This window comes from Esox lucius, chromosome 15, assembly GCF_011004845.1.
Source record: "Esox lucius isolate fEsoLuc1 chromosome 15, fEsoLuc1.pri, whole genome shotgun sequence".
Classification (NCBI taxonomy): domain Eukaryota; kingdom Metazoa; phylum Chordata; class Actinopteri; order Esociformes; family Esocidae; genus Esox; species Esox lucius.
Genome location: NC_047583.1, coordinates 23,999,449 through 24,017,268, shown reverse-complemented (window position 1 = coordinate 24,017,268; position 17,820 = coordinate 23,999,449). Strand labels below are relative to the sequence as shown.

General features: G+C 40.6%; 1 protein-coding gene across 3 annotated transcripts in view; it reads left to right on the top strand.

Annotated features, from left to right (window-relative positions):
- kiaa0586 (KIAA0586 ortholog) overlaps positions 1-2,554 on the top strand; it is a 91,795-nt gene extending 89,241 nt beyond the window's left edge. For all 3 annotated transcript variants that reach the window (XM_010904956.3, XM_020054052.2, XM_010904955.3), the window contains one exon: positions 2,128-2,554. In XM_010904956.3, the coding sequence (XP_010903258.2) occupies positions 2,128-2,279 (152 nt within the window). In that variant the 3' untranslated portion in view covers positions 2,280-2,554. The remainder of the gene's footprint in view (positions 1-2,127) is intronic.
- Positions 2,555-17,820: the final 15,266 nt, after the last annotated feature.

Sequence of the window (17,820 nt, the reverse complement as noted above, 5' to 3'; positions counted from 1 at the left end):
CAAAACCCCTTTTCTTTTCCTTTCAAATCACTTACTCCACCTCTTTTGAGTCCCAATTATAATTTTAAAAAGCCATCATATCTATTTATATTTTTTTATGATAAGCTGTTTATTTGATCATACCAAGGCTGACTAGTAAATGTTGGCAGTTTTCAGCTTTGCCCTGTTTATTTGTGTTTTGTCCTCTGGTCCTCCTGATTCTCCAACTCCCACTGTCTTCTTCATACTGCGGTAGGGTGGGGTCTGTTGTGTTAGGTATCCACAGGGCTCTCCCTCTGTCTTTACCTCTCTCTATTTATATCTCCCTTACTTTTCCTATCATCCCCCTCATAGAGGAAATGAAAGCAGCCTGAACTTTGGCCCGTCGGCCCAGGCGAGACAGATATCCTTGTGTTCGGGCCATTCCAAATGGTGTTTTGCAAATCCACTGTCAATACGAGAATCTAGGCCTTGGAGGGTTTTACCGACCCACGAGGTCCACCGAGTCTAGAAACAGTGATGTCTTTCATATCGCCCGGCTGTTGTTTCTTCCCTGGCTGGTCTGATGGCTGGGCCAAAACATGGGTGGCTTCGGTGAGAGCTGCCTGCACAGCTTTGGGACTGAACACTTCTGTCATCGTATTGATTGGCTTAGCTTGACCCTCTTGATGCGTTTAAGGTTTATGCTGCTCCAGGGACGGATTGTGTTTCAACTTTAGAAAAGCAAGACCCCATTCAAATCAGTAAGACCTTAAAAAACATTTCTTGGTATATTCTGCCAAGAGAAATTAGTTGGCGTATTTGAGGTATCAATATAAGTATTGTTTGATTGTGTATGTTATGTTAATAGACCGTCTAACTGAGTGATACCCCTGAGAGACACTATAAAACCTATATGAGACTGATGCTTATTTAGATTCTGGACTGTGAACGACTCAGTTCACTTCAGTACCACTTTGCAGAACCTTGTGATATGAAAAGAGATTAAGACAGTGAATAATATGGTCATGTCAGAATGTTCTGCAGCTTCGTTCTTATTCATCCAAGGTTTTTCTACATGTAGCAGAGTCTCATGTCAGCGAGTTGTAAGTCAACTGTAAGGCTTTAAATGTCAAGGCCAAACCTCATAATGTACTTCATGAATTGAGCAGATGGGGGCCAACTGTGATGTGGCTGTGTTTGATCTGAGTGGCCGTGAAAGGCTTTTGGTTTGGAATATTTCCCTCAGATAGCGTAATAACATGTGGTCCTTGGTTGTTATTATATGATAATAATATACGCCATTTAGCGGACTCTTTAAACCAAAGCGGATGACAACCTTGCCATAATCTATTTTCTCATGGGTGTCCACGGTGGGTATCAACCCCCCATCTGCACGTCTCAAGCACCAGTCTACCGTCTCAACCTCACAGTTGGTTATTCACAGACCCAGAAACTGTACCAACGGATTAGTGGCATGCAGACATGCAATTTACTAACTAGTAGAATTATTATCGACTAACCTTAGTGAACCAATGGAATGAACCCTGTGAAAACTGCCACCAGTCGGTGGTGTTAGTGAGACGGCTTGGTCCCCCAGCTCAGGCTCATCTGACACCCTGCCGGCCCCCCTGGTCTCTCAGTACCAACACCGCTGACCCTGCCCAACACCTCTGACCCTCAATCAAAATCAATCAAATGTATTTATAAAGCCCTTTTTACATCAGCAGTTGTCACAAAGTGCTTCTACAAAACACCTGGCCTTAATCCCAAGGAGCAAACAACAGTAGTGTTGATTTTCAGTGGCTAGGAAAAACTCCCTAAGAATGCCAACATTTTTGGACGACACCTAGAGAGGCTCAGAGGGGTTACCATTCCTCTTCTGGCTGTGCCCTGCCCAACACCGCTGTGCCCTGCCCAACACCGCTGTGCCCTGCCCAACACCGCTGTGCCCTGCCCAACACCGCTGTGCCCTGCCCAACACCGCTGACCCTGCCCAACACTGCTGGCACCTGCCCAGCTCTGAGTGACTCAGTAGGTGGTGCATTGCGCCACGGGGTGCTGAGCAGCTCTTATTGCTCGGCCAGGGCTGGTGCTTGTAGCTGGTGATCACTGGGCCGGTGAGAGTGAATGACTCCGGGGATCATGTGATGTGTGTTTGTGTTTCAGGGGAGCAGGCCCAGCTGTGTTCCAGAGCGGTGGCTGTCCGCCTGCCCTCCAGCGGCCCGGAGGAGGAAGAGGAGGTCTCTATCAGTCTGGGGCTCAGCACCAAAGGAGGAGAAACCGGAGACACAGACTCGTCAGGGAATGATGTGTTCTAGTGCAGCCGAGCTGCTGTAGTCATTATTGAGGCATCACAGAGGTTCCATTAAAACGTCCCACCACCTCCATCTCCTTCCCATCAGAGGATCGATGGTGGCCCTACTAAAGCCTCATTACCAGATCTGAAGAGTGTTGGGCACCAAGAAATCCTCTGACTGATGAAATATTCACTTCTGTAACAAGTGATGTGTTTGGACCAAATTACCTTTCAGATAATCAATGTATTTTAAATAGAAATAACCAATTATTTAGTGTCTTTTTTACTGTTTTCTAATACCAATAAAGTTGATACTTTTTTGTTTTGAAAAAAAACATCTGTTGAATATCTTAACTTCGTTCTTGCCTCATGTAAATGACATTTTACATTCCAACATTTTAATTCTAATACTTCACACTCCAGGGATATGAATCATTATAAAATGCTTCCGGAAAAAGTCAGAACATCGGCAGAATACGAAAGACATTGGATTGCATTATTGGTCAAGGATAAGGGTATCCTATTGGTACAAAACAATAACAACATTTGAGGTTTACCAGTATTCAGTTTTCTTTTCTTTCGCGATTGAATATACAATTGGGGATTTTATGCACATCTAACACAAATATAAACAACCAATCCTTGCTACCGTTTGAAAGTGGTGCTAACTTAAACAGGTCTAAACTGACAATAAATGTGCGTTTGACGCTAGTGCCACCAAATAAAAATAGTGGTAAGAGTTTTAATTGGTCCCTGCCAAATGGTGATATTGGTTTTAGTTGGTCCCTGCCAAACTGTGATATAATTTGCTTACTGTCTCTGAAGTAGCCTGCAATCCAAACTGAGGATCACTCCATCTCTGAATGATTAAGTAGAGTGAAACTGAGCAATGTCCAGGTTGAAGCAGAGCGGACTGGGGTTAAAAGTGGCTTCCTGTCAGGCCAGGGGTGATAAGTCACATTGATAAAGAGGAGGAGGAAATGAGATTAAAGACAGAACGGCAGATGGTCTGGAATGACACTGACCAGGAAACTGCACCTCAGTAACAGCAATCTCGCTCGTATTCACTCTCCCTTTTTTCTCTCTCCAGCAATCCCTCTTCCTCTTTTTCTTGTCTTCTTTGAAGTTGTAGTTATATTTCATGCAAGTTTTTTTTTGTTCTGTTGAGAAGAGCTTTTATTACAGAAAGTCAAAGCATGTGTTTAAAATGGCACCCTATTCTCTTGTTGACTCCAGTCAAAATTAGTTAACTAAATAGGGGAATAAGGAAACATCTGGGACCGTGACAGAAGTTTGTGCTGAGTGGTGTCCCGTTACAGTACAGTACCGCAGAAGCTAGCAAGCAAAATTGCAAACTACAGCCAATCTCTGAGCTCGCATTATTTCATTGTTTTATTTGAATAAGCATCCCCATTAGCTAATACCAAAATCAGCAGCTACTCTTTTAGGGGTACACAAAAAAACATTAAACATGACAATACAGGACATGAATAGCGTGGCACAGCACAGAGAACTACACAGTGTATATTTGTACATCCCAGAAGCTCTAACTGTAAATGTTTTTGTGAAGACCAGAGGTTGAGGGCCAAGGGTTCAGCACAGAGCAGTTGCTTCGCATTCTCTCTCCCCACCCCCATCCCAGGGCCTTCAGCTTTCTCTGAGCCAGCCCAGCTGTTTATCAAATCCAGATGTGAGGGGCAGGACGAGGGAAGCATAAAGGAATTGAGCGTGACATTGACCACTTGCCTCTCACACTCGCTCACCAGAAAGCACTGCAACCCGGGACAAGACGGCACTTCTCTTTACCCACCAAGGTCCAGCGAACCCAGCCTCATGCTGTCTCAACAGCTCCTTCGTATATTGGATGTGACAATGACCGTAGCAGCCCAAGCAGAGCCGGAGCCAAGTAACCTCACTGCAGGCCAGTTGAGACAACTGGACAGTTCCCAGCCCAGAGTTGTCACTGTATCACATCAGACATGTCACCCAATCATTTATTAATCTGAGCTTTTCGCCAGAAGTCTCCCTTAGTGGAAGAAGCATGTCAGTTTCAGATGTTCGTTGACAGTGAAAACATGGAGGTTTCTGACCCTGACATAAACCACGGGTACACAGTTCTCTATACAGTGCACTGCCAACAGTGCACACATACAGCTACTGCATGGGTTCGAATCCAGCTCACTGCTCTTTCAGAAAATGAACTCTTTATCTTTTACCTCTGTCTCCATCCTGAAAAAAATCTTCAATGTACACCACTGTTCAAGTTTGGGGTCACTTAGAAATGTCATTGTTTTCCATGAAAACATACATGAAATGAGTTTGAATAAGAAATATAATAAAATATATAGGAAATATAGTCATGGGCAAGGTTAGAAATAATGATTTTATATTTAAATAATATTTCCTTTCATTAAAGAAACCTCCATTTGTTGCAAGTATAGCCTTGTTTGACCTTTGGCATTCTAGCTGTCAATTTTTTGAGGTAGTCTGAAGAGATGTCACCCCATGCTTCCTGAAGCACCTCCCACAAGGTGGATTGGACACTTCTTACGTACCATACGGTCAAGCTGCTCCCACAACAGTTCAAAAGGTTTGAGATCCATTGACTGTGCTGGACACTCCATTATATACAGAACACCAGCTGACTGCTTCTTCCCTAAATAGCTCTTGCATAGTTTGGAGCTGTGCTTTGGGTCATTGTCCTGTTGTAGGAGGAAATTGGCTCCAATCAAGCACTGACCACAGGGTATGGCATGGTGTTCAAAAATGGAGTGATAGCCTTTCTTCCTCTAGATTCCTTTTACCCTGTACAAATCTCCCACTTTACCACCACCAAAGCACCAACCGGATCATAACATTGCCTTCACCATCATAGACAGATGGCATCAAGCACATAAAGGTTTTTCTTTGTGATCTCTAACTTTTATTTGTCTGTCTATAAAAAAAAAAATCTAATCTTCCTCTGTCCGGTGTCTGTGTTCTTTAACCCATCTTAATCTTTTCTTTTTATTGGCCAGTCTGAGTCTTTGTCTTTGCAACTCTGCCTACAAGGCCAGCATTTCAGAGTTGCCTCTTCACTGTTGACGTTGAGTCTGGTGTTTTGTGGGCACTATTTAATGAAGCTGCCAGTTGAAGACCTGTGAAGCATCTGTTTCTCAAACTAGACACTAATGTATTTGTCTTCTTGCTGAGTTGTGCACCGGAGCCTCCCAGTCCTCTTTCTATCAACTGGTTGGTTCTGTGTAGGGAGTAGTACACGTCAAGAGTTTCAGTTGCAATAGAACAAGAATAGACAGACGAGTTTCAGAAGAAAGTTCTTTGTTTTTGGCCATTTTGAGTCTGTAATCGAACCCACAATTGCTGATGCTGCAGACACTCAAGAGGTCTAAAGAAGGTCAGATTTATTGAATCAGCACAACAGTTTTTAGCTGTGCTATAATTGCAAAAGGGTTTTCAATGACCCTTTGAAAATGATAAACTTGGATTAGCAAACACAACGTGCCAATGGAACTCAGGAGGGATGGTTGTTGATAACGGGCCTCTGTACACCTGTGGATATTTCATATAAAATCTGCCAGCTACAAGAGTCATTTACAACCTTAACAATGTCTACACTGTACTTCTAATCATTTTTATGTTATTTTAATGGACAAAAAAAAAAAGCTTTTCTTTTGAAAACAAAGACATTTCCTTGTGACCTCAAACTATATATATATATATATATAAATTTTTTTGTGCGCTATGCAAGAAATGTTAGACACAGTCCCTGGCATCCTTACAGATAAGACCCTTACAGTAGAATCTGTGTTTAATTAGACTCGCATTTACACTTAAAACAACTTCTTTTCCCACAGGAAGTTCCATTTCTGGTTGCTAGAAGATTTTTGGAGTGTTTTGTTAGCTTTGAAGCTTTTTATTCATTTATATTTCACCCGCAGAATCCCACTGTGAGACGGTTAATTGGACTAAATGAAGGTTCAATTTCCTCAGGACATTAAAGATTCATACTTGAGGTGGGATAGAGAGCTTTAAGCCTTGGAGGAGGCTCTGTGTTTAGTTTGAAGATGTTGTAACAAAGATTATCCTCCTTTGAGATGAAGAAGCCTTCCAATATTTTGTGTGTTTGTTTGTCGGAGTGTTTGTGTTGGTGTTTGTTTGTGGGTGGGCTGGCCTATAAAGTACAACAGTCTTTATATTTATAACAATTCCTTTTGGCTTACATGAACAAATGAAGGAGTGTTGCATCTGAACATATCCACCACACTGCTGCAGGCGGCTCTCTCAACAGATGAGACCACACAGCAAGACCATTCTCTGCAGGCCCTGTTAAACCGACGGTCACAGTAATCATGTCATCATTGTTGCATTCGAATGTCGAATTACACTGGAAACAATCTGTTGTGGTACTTAAAAAATGTTTTTTATTTAATCATGTATGGAAACATTTTTCTTTTTTCAAACATTTCAAACTCTGATGATTCTCGCAATAGCAAGTAAATGGTCTATTAAGTGGACTTCATTTAAAGAGTCATTTGGAATTAGGATTTGATGCTTGCGTCTCATGCCATTCTATTCTCTGCCTGTTTTAAACTGTGCTCTCTTGGCCCTGTGTAAAAAGTAATGCACTACATGGGGAATAGAGCGCTTTTTTGTGGAGAGCTCACTTGAATTAGTGCCCTTGTCATTTTGGCTATGGCTGTGTTTTAATGGGGATGAAGCCAGCAGGAGGGCCAGAGCTACTGGACTGGATCCATAGCCGCTTGACTGGAAGGTGTGAAGCCGGACCTAGTTTGCGCCACGTTAGTTTTGCCTGTGCAGTGTGACACATGCGACTCACCGGTTATCTCGTCTTCCATTAATGAAATCCACGGTACACTGGAAGAACTACGTTGTGTTTAATGCAACGTACAGAATAACTAGCACTGGGGGTTAGTGTCTCCTGTGGCGTGTCTCCACAACGCCTCTGTGTCTGTGATTTCATTGGCGGGTTCCTGGTGTGTGAAAGACATCGGGTCTGTCAATGAGAGATTGTAAAGATACGTGTCCATAGTGATCCTAACCGTAAAACAACACCAGCGCCTGTGGATGTTCCCCTCTAGTGGTCCTCGGCTTCCTGGTGAGCTCACGGTAACGCTGAACCGTTGCGAGGGAACCGTTCCACATGCGTGTCAGTAGGCGCTCAATCGCTGCCCCTTTTCTCTGGAAGAAAGGATTCTCTTTGTCCGGAAAGAGAGGAAGACACAGGGAAAACGGAAGACCAGCTGAGAGGAGAGGAAGCCAGAAAACAGTCAGGGCCTTCATGTTCTTCTCCACCACTCCCCTGCCTCCTGCCTTGGTTCAACCCAACCCCTAAACAGGCAGCTGTTTTCTACAGCTGTAGTGACTCCTGGATGTTGGCTATCCACAGAATACATACAAAGAAGCCTCTGTTTGTATGGCATGTGTAGAACGTTTGTGCTTTAAGTGTCTGGAGGCCTCTTCAAATAAAAACGTACATTCACAAGGGAAGTACAGTACTGTAGTTGCTGCTTTTGAATATCTAGAATTTGCTGGAGTCATTTGTCAAATCACATTGTTGTTGTAATAATTTGGAACATCATTACGACAATAAATGCATTCTCAGTCAGCCCCAGCCGTTTTTGAATTTTAGCTCCCCTTTACATTTGTGAAAGCTGTTCACATGCTGTTCACTGTTCTTTGCAAGCTTTCACAAATGTTTGGTCTTAAGTGATTACCGGTTGCTCTTAATTTATTTAATGTGTGTGCTGGAGATTTGCTGTGCTTAATTGTATTAATCGTTAATCGCCCTCTCCTGTGTCTGTATCACCCACTGAACTGCTTCCAATCTGCTACTGCAGGACCAGCATACAGCTTTCTTAATTACAGTGTTGGAGGTGTGGGGGAGCCAGAGGGGGGGACAGACAAATGGATGGCAGAGGCTGAGTGATGAACGCACCAATGTGGAATGGAACTTAACATCATAACCTAACATAGAGGAACCAAAAATAAGCTTTATGAAATGAATATAGAGAATGAATAGAAATGGTCCTACTAGTTGGCCCCGACTGTAGAATCAGAATCCGCTAGGCAGTAAACCCAAATCAGCCTGTGCTGCTGAACCTTTAACCTTTATCAGCCTGTGCTGCGGAACCTTTAACCTTTATCAGCCTGTGCTGTTGAACCTTTAACCCATATCAGCCTGTGCTGTTGAACCTTTAACCCATATCAGCCTGTGCTGTTGAACCTTTAACCCATATCAGCCTGTGCTGCTGAACCTTTAACCTTTTAGTGGAAATGCTTTTGTGTCTCTCTATAATATTCTACTCACAAAATGAACTGTTGGTTGTATAAATAGGATACAGAACTACAGAATACTACTTCAAGAATAGGCAATATTCATTTATCTGACTGTGGTGTTGTCCCATGAGATGACAACTTACTCGTGTGAAACATGCTTTGTGCTGTGTATGTAAATCAATTCTGCATCCTATTAGCATAAATCAATTAAAACATTTCTTAAAAGGAGCCTTCACTTGTTTTTTTGCTGATTATATTGGTAATTCATTGCTCCATGTGTCAGAGAGTTGGAAGGAAGAGGGATGTTTTCACACCTATACTCCACGGGGGCCATGTTTTCTGTGTCTTGCATGACTCCACATGTTGTAGATGTGACCGTCAGTAACATAAGGCATGTTGAGGCAGGTTAGTCCTCATGGAAACGTCTAAAGTATGAGATTGGCTGAGGAAATTGAGATATCTGAAGGCACAATTTGGACATTATCTGAGATAGTTTTGTATCTGAGACAATTCAAGAGTAGTTTTAAGATTTAGAATTTAAAAGAATACATTTATTTTATGGTTTAGAGGTTTTGGACTCTAAATAAAACAACAGAAATCCTTGCACTAGAAACCGGCTAATGAAAACTGTGTGTTGAATATTAGCCAGCTTATATCATAGCACTCTAACAATGGATGTAGATGTTAAAAATAAAATGGCTTAAACTAAATAACTACTTTGTTTTTGTTCAAATTTTGTAGAGGCCCTTTAGGAGTTAATAACCTATTTTCACCCATCTCTGGAGATCCTGTCTCAAATAGAATTAATATTAGATGCTCTTTCTACTCTCTAGGTAGACACAACGGGTTTAAAGAACAATGCTGCATTCTCTCTGCTATTCCTGGAGAAGTAATCAATACTTTAAAACATATATAACAGCGTTCCAGCTTGAATCTTTCATGACTTTAGAAAGGATTTACATCAAGGACACAAAAGACAACTCACTCTGCAAAATATTTAACACAGCAAAAAAAACAATTCTTTACATAAAATTTTTTGATAATATTTAACTAGCTGAAAACATCTTAGGAGTGGTTTCCAAAGCTGTATATAGATTAACATAATGAATGTCAAGCAAGCATAACCTTTATATTCTTGCTTCAGAGGAATGTTTTTCATGTTTTTCTAACTGGTTTTCTACATCTCTCCGTGGGATCATGTTGAATGTGTCTTTATGCAACATGCTGATTGATATGCTGAATGTCACGCATAAAGACGGGAGCTAGACCCTATTAGACTTTTATGCAATCTCCAACGCGCTGTCATGATTTACTTCACTGAAGACCAGCACATAGACCCTCCTCACACTGAAACCTTTATGATCATAATACCAGGCATCCAATGTTAAAATGTTTGGAAACATGAAATGCTTAGGTGGTCATGGCACAAATGGCTTGATAATGCAGGTGTTCTGTGGTACATCTGTGGACAGCAGTCCTTCTGCATGTCCTAAACCCCACTGACAACGTCCACTACTTCACTGTGCGACCTCACACAGCCCACTACCCGTCCTTTCGTAGAGGTGATTTTAAAATATGTTTTCAGGAGCCAGACCGGACGCCAATCCGGCCCCCATTCCTGGAACTACGAGTCATCGCTGAACCAGTCTTCTGGCTCCTGGCAAGCTTCTTCTCCTCCTCCATTTTAGCACCTGATTGCCAAGTCTGGCCCCATGATGAAGGATGCTGTCTGATTCAGCCAGCGGTAGTAGCAGGAGGAGTTACTGATGAGCAGCCAAATGCCTCTGAGGGATTTGTTCATCTACCTGTTCTCAGCCCCTTCCCTGCCTTTGGATTGTAAACAAACGACCAGGACGGGAAACTCGGAGGGGGAGAGAGCGTGGGAGGAAGGGAGGCTGGTGAGGTTGTGTTGCCATGACGATGGCGTCGGCGGCTGTGTAACCTAACAGTGGAAACGCCGGGAGGATTAGGAGAACAGAAAGACTTAACCCCTTCACACCCAGCTTGGCTCAGTGGCCTGGATGTTAAGGACGAAGTTGATTATTGCTATCTCTGCCTAAGAGATATATAAAGACATATTGAAGGATCAGACTTTCTAAAAAATAACATCAGTTTCTAAAAACCGACATCAATTTCGGGATCTCGATTGCTTTTCATTTCTCAGAGAAACCATAAAAAAACCAACATTGATCCATAAGATCATAATTATACATATGTTTGCTTTGATTTTGAATGGGAATAACTGAATCTGTTAGACAACTGGAAATGTGGGTGCTATGAATTTTGACTCTTAAAGCTGTGATCCTGTTCTCAATTGGGGCTCAATTGACCTTGTATATAGTCACCTTCAACAGACCTACTTACTTATTGACTTTAGCATGTATTCTGATTGAATTAAAATTCCAGTTAATGGTGAAGGGGGCAATTTGGCATGCAAGTCTGAGCAGCAACAAATGGATTTGTAGCTAGCTAGACTTTAAAGGAAGACCAATCGTTTTTTTACTATTCTCGGTCAAGATCATTGTTTTCACAGTCATTGCATATAATCCTAGGGTGTAAATGTTCAGCCTAAAATAAGGATAGTTATGTAGGTGATTAAGAGCAGAACTGGGACAGTTTTTTAACATTGATGGAACTATTATTTCTTATACATTTTTTTATAGATGGTGTGTTTTTAGACTTTATCCTATATCAGAGTACAAGACAAATTCAGTTATTATGCATGCAAACATCACAGAGTTGGCATTTACCTTTGAAACATGCTAGAACCTGCCAATATTGTTTAGCTAATAGGATCTCACTAGCTTGTGATTGGCTATGCCCACCTTCTTTCCTTTGTTCCGCCCACAAGGCTTCACTAACCCTCAATTGGAATTGGCAGCTTCTGAGCTATATTGGTTTAGTTATACAAATATTTGGTCTGGCCTCCACAAACTGAAATACAGTAGGTCCTAAAATTATTAATTAAATTGCTGAATGATCCGTGGTATGGCCATCTTAAAACAATTCCATATTTTGACTTTTTATTATGGGTGAAAACCCTATTAATCACAAAGTTTACATATATTTTGTCTGAGCTGTTATTCCCCTATAAAGAATAGATTTTCACCAGAGCCCCACAAGCTCTAATCTAAGGTAATGCACTATGTAGAGAATAAAGTGTCAAGTGCTGTAAACCTTAGTTCTATACTGCTTTACACCCTAACCATATACACTTTAGTTTCTACTTCTTTACACCCTAAATCTATGCACCTTTGTTTTCTACTCCTTTACATCCTAAGTCTATACCCCTTTTTTACTACTTCTTAACACACTGAATCAATGCACCATAGTTTTCTATTTCTTTTCACCCTCAATATATACACCTTAGATTTGTACTTCTTTACACCCTAAATCTATACACCTTAGTTTTCCACTTCTTTACACCCTAACTCTATACACCTTTCTACTGATTTCTGTAGATCTGTAGAGGAAGGCCCCAAGTGGTTTTATTAATTAAACATTACCATAGATTTTCTGGTTAGCAGTTTGTAAAACCTTTATCTTCACTTGTCTTTGTTCAGATGAAACTGCTACAGTGGATGTAAAAAGTCTACACAACCCTGTTAAAATGCCAGGTTTTTGTGATGTAAAAGAATGAGACAAAGACAAATCATGTCAGAACTTTTTCCACTTTTAATGTGACCTATAATGTGAACACTTGAACTAAAAAACAAACTGAAATCTTTGAGGGGGAAAAATAAAAACGTTACAATAACCTGGTTGCATAAGTTTGCACACTCTCTTATAACTGGGGATGTGGCTGTGTTCAGAATTAACTAATCACATTCAAACTCATGTTAAATAGAAGTCATTACACACCTGCCATAATTTAAAGACTCAAATAAAGTTCAGCTGTTCCAGTAGGAATTTTCCTGACATTTTCTTAGGTGCATCTCAGACCAAAACCATGGTCCACAGAGAACTTCCAAAGCATTAGAGGGATCTCATTGTTGAAAGATATCAGTCAGGAGAAGGGTAAAAAAGAAAATCCAAAGCATTAGATACACCATGGAACACAGTGGAGTGGAGAAAATATGGCACAACAAAGACAATACCAAGAACTGGATGTCCCTCCAAAATGTATGAAAAGACGAGAAGAAAACTGGTCAAGGAGGCTTCCAAGGGGCCTACAGCAACATTAAAGGAACTGCAGGAATTTCTGGCAAGTACTCGCTGTGTGCTACATGTGACAACAATCTCTCGTATTCTTCATAAGAATGGGCTATGGGGTAAGGTGGCAAGACGGAAGCCTTTTCTTACAAAGAAAAACATCCAAGCCCCGCTGAAGTTTGCAAAAACTAACACCAAGTCTCTCAAAAGCATGTGGGAAAATGTCTTATGGTATGATGAAACCAAGGTTGAACTTTTTGGCCATAATTCCAAAGTGTATGTTTGGCACAAAAACAACACTGCCCATCACCCAAAGAACACCATACCCACAGTGAAGCATGATGGTGGCAGCATCATGCTTTGGGGCTGTTTTTCTTCAGCCGGAACAGAGGCCTTAGTCAGAGTGGAGGGAATTATGAACAGTTCCAAATACCTGGCAATTTTGGAACAAAACCTTCAGGCGTCTGTTATAAAGCTGAAGAATCAAAAAGTGCTTCAACAAAGTATTAGTTTGTGTGTGCACACTAATGCAACCAGGTTATTTTTTTATTTTTCCCCCTCAAAGATTTCAGTTTGTTTTTCAAATGAATTGTTCAGATTATAGGTCATATTAAATGTGAAAAACTTTCTGACATGATTTGTCTTTGTCTCATTCTTTTACGTCACAAGAACCTGGCATTTTAACAGGGGTGTGTAGACTTTTTATATCCACTGTACCATGGCTAATTGCGAGTAAAATGAGAGGCAAACAGGGCATAAGAGAAAAAGAAAGACAAGGACAAGCAAAAAAAGAGAGAGATTTCAGAAGAGGGCCTAATCTCTCCGCCAGGCTGGGACTAGGGTCTTTGTTTTACGCTACAACCAGGCAACCACTGTAACACTCCAGTCAGGCACAATACTGTCAGTACACCATCCAAAGACTCACATTGCCTTTTTTCCATCCATCTCCCTGCAGAAAGCTTCTCTTTTCCCTCTGCTTTTTGAACTGATTATCTGGGAAAGGCTACCATTCCACAGAGAGATGCTTTGAAATGCAGCCCAGATTAGGACCCATCTCACTCTCAGAGAGGGAGTGAGAGTGATAGTGAGCAGGGACCCCTGAGGGACTACTCCAGGCTCTGTTGTATGGAATGGCCCCCCTCAGGCTAAATGCCAAACAGCCCGGAGAGCACACACACACCGCACGTATGCAGACACACACACACACCCTAACACACTTACACACACAGACACACATCCTAACACACACACCACTACCTAGCCATTAATAATCTTAATGGTGGGGAGGCTGACAGTTAAAAGGTGCTGGAGAATTGCTTAACTGGCTCGCTCACCACAGTGTGTGTGTGCGTGTGTGTGCGTGTGTATGTGTGTTTTGGGTCTTACTAAATTCATGGGGACCAAATGTCCCAATGAGTATGGTAAAACCAGAACAAATTTGACTCATTGGGACCTTTTGCCGGTTCAGGGTTTAGTTTTAGGGTAAAACTTACAGTTTATTTTCTAGTTAGAATTGGGGTTTCTTTAAGGTCCAGGTGTTTTTGGTTAAGTTTATGGTTAAGGTTAGGCATTACATCTAGGTCAATTTTAGGCATAAATTATATGTTTATTGAGGTTAAGGTTAGGATTAGGTTTAGGGTTTGATTAGGGTTAGGGTTAGGTTTAGGGTTAGGTTTAGGGTTAGGATTAGGGCAAGGGAGCATGCCATTTCTATTTTCTGGTCCCCATGAGGATAGCTGTACAAACTTGTGTGTGTGTGTGTGTGTGTGTGTGTGTGTGTACGTGGATGGGTTTTCTGTCCAGAACAATGAGCTGCCTGCACAATGCTTTCTGGAAGGAAAACTATTCATGAGGTAATATGACAACAGTCATGTTTACTTTTCTGTCTTTTTGTTTAGTTTGGTTTTGGGATGCGACCGCTTGTCAGCCGGACGTTGATTCATACAGTAACTGGAAACATTTTGATTAGTAAGCATTTGTGTGGTAAGAGGAAAAAGACGTGGACCAAGTTTAATAATCATAGAAATAACTTCTGTTGGCCACAATCAGCTTAGCTGGCTCACATCTATTTCCACAGTGTTATTTTAGAGAGACCATCTGGAGAGATGCTACATCACATTTTGGACACATTACTTACTGGTATCTATCTATTGATTCTTGAACAATATTACTTTAAGTGTGTCTCAAACTGGTGTCCCCCACCAGGACACAACATTTCAGCTTGTTTAACTACATTTTTTGTAAACAAAGACAATGTGAACAAACACTTAAAATCTTCAAAACTTGATTCAGTCCAGTTCTTGTATTGACAGCTCTTTTAATTCATTTTCAAGTGGTTGCATTTACCTAGCATCACCCCTCAACGTTTTACAGAAACAGGGGTAGGGAGTACCCTTTGTTATTGTTTCAACTGCTGATTGCTGCTTAAATCTATAGGGCACTGTGGATTTTGGGTTTATAATTGGACTCATGTGAAATGTTTGATTCAACTATTTCTCCCTCCCAGCACCCTTCAACCCTTTAGTTATTTTTACATTTTAATATTTAAATTGTATAAACATCAGTTGACATTTGATATATATACTTTTTCTTCTGCCCCTATGTTAAAAGGTTGGATCATGCCCACCAAGCACTGCCTGTGACTACCAAACACTGACTACAACTACAAACATACTCACCAAATTCTGCCTTCAGCTACCAAAACATACACACCAAACACTGCTTAAAACTACCAAACATACACACCAAACACTGTTTAAAACTACCAAACATACACACCAAACATTCCTTAAAACTACCAAACATATACATCAAACACTGCTTAAAACTGCCAAACATACACACCAAACATTGCTTAAAACTACCAAACATACACACCTTAAACAATCAGAGAAAGTGACAGCCACTTCATTTAAAATATTAATCAGAACTTAAAATCATAATCATAACATAAATAATGTATTTTGGGATTGTCTCTGTTTGTCTCTCTGTTTAGGGGTCCCTTTCTATTAGACTTTAACCAACATGTTTAACCTTGCCTATCATTGACACTGGCTTTGTGTTGTCGTATCTATCTGACAATGCATTCTATCATTGACACTGGCTTTGTGTTGTCGTATCTATCTCACAATGCATTCTATCATTGACACTGGTTTTGTGTTGTTGTATCTATCTGACAATGCATTCTATCATTGACACTGGCTTTGTGTTGTCGTATCTATCTCACAATGCATTCTATCATTGACACTGGCTTTGTGTTGTCGTATCTATCTCACAATGCATTCTATCATTGACACTGGCTTTGTGTTGTCGTATCTATCTCACAATGCATTCTATCATTGACACTGTCTTTGTGTTGTCGTATCTATCTCACAATGCATTCTATCATTGACACTGGCTTTGTGTTGTCGTATCTATCTCACAATGCATTCTATCATTGACACTGGCTTTGTGTTGTCGTATCTATCTCACAATGCATTATATCATTGACACTGGCTTTGTGTTGTCGTATCTATCTCACAATGCATTCTATCATTGACACTGGCTTTGTGTTGTCGTATCTATCTCACAATGCATTATATCATTGACACTGGCTTTGTGTTGTCGTATCTATCTCACAATACATTCTATCATTGACACTGGCTTTGTGTTGTCGTATCTATCTCACAATGCATTCTATCATTGACACTGGCTTTGTGTTGTCGTATCTATCTCACAATGCATTCTATCATTGACACTGGCTTTGTGTTGTCGTATGTATCTCACAATGCATTCTATCATTGACACTGTCTTTGTGTTGTCGTATGTATCTCACAATGCATTCTATCATTGACACTGGCTTTGTGTTGTCGTATCTATCTCACAATGCATTCTATCATTGACACTGGTTTTGTGTTGTCGTATCTATCTCACAATGCATTCTATCATTGACACTGGCTTTGTGTTGTCGTATCTATCTCACAATGCATTCTGTCATTGACACTGGCTTTGTGTTGTCGTATCTATCTCACAATGCATTCTATCATTGACACTGGCTTTGTGTTGTCGTATCTATCTCACAATGCATTCTGTCATTGACACTGGCTTTGTGTTGTCGTATCTATCTCACAATGCATTCTATCATTGACACTGGCTTTGTGTTGTCGTATCTATCTCACAATGCATTCTATCATTGACACTGGCTTTGTGTTGTCGTATCTATCTCACAATGCATTCTATCATTGACACTGGCTTTGTGTTGTCGTATCTATCTCACAATGCATTCTATCATTGACACTGGCTTTGTGTTGTCGTATCTATCTCACAATGCATTCTATCATTGACACTGGCTTCGTGTTGTCGTATCTATCTCACAATGCATTCTATCATTGACACTGGCTTTGTTGTCGTATCTATCTCACAATGCATTCTATCATTGACACTGGCTTTGTGTTGTCGTATCTATCTGACAATGCATTCTATGGCATTGGTGTGAGTTCTTGATCAATAATAGAACAACTGTACAGAGGAAGACTTTCTGTTCAGTTTCTCTATTCAGTGTGATCTGTGTCTCACTGTGGTCAGACAACATGGCTGAGCCTTCACAGCCTTGAGTCACTCTATTTGTCCAGTCAGCATTAGAGAGACAGTCTGATATTGACTGCCAGGAGTCAAACTTTCAGTGAAAAACAATGTCAAGACAAATTATGGTCTTTAGAATGTACATAACACACATTATGGACTTTAGAAGGTAATTATCACAAATGATGGTGTTTAAAATGTAATTAAGACACATTATGGATTTTAGAATGTAATCAAAACACATTACTGACTTTAGAATGTAAACAAACACATTATGGACTTTGGAATGTAATCATAGTAAAAATGTGTAAGCAGACATATTTGTTTCTAAACATTTTATTTATAAATGAATCATCAATTACAGTGTTCATTTCAGTGGATTTAAAGGAATAACAAAGAGTCTGCAGTACAGTAACAGTAAGACTCCTGCAAATAAACTTTCTATGTGTACTGTGCTGTTCTAGATACATTTGTAGCAGGACCCCTGATTTTAACAGCTAGCCTTTGATGCATTTACTTGTATTGTTGTGTTTTCTGGCCAGTGCTACATAAAT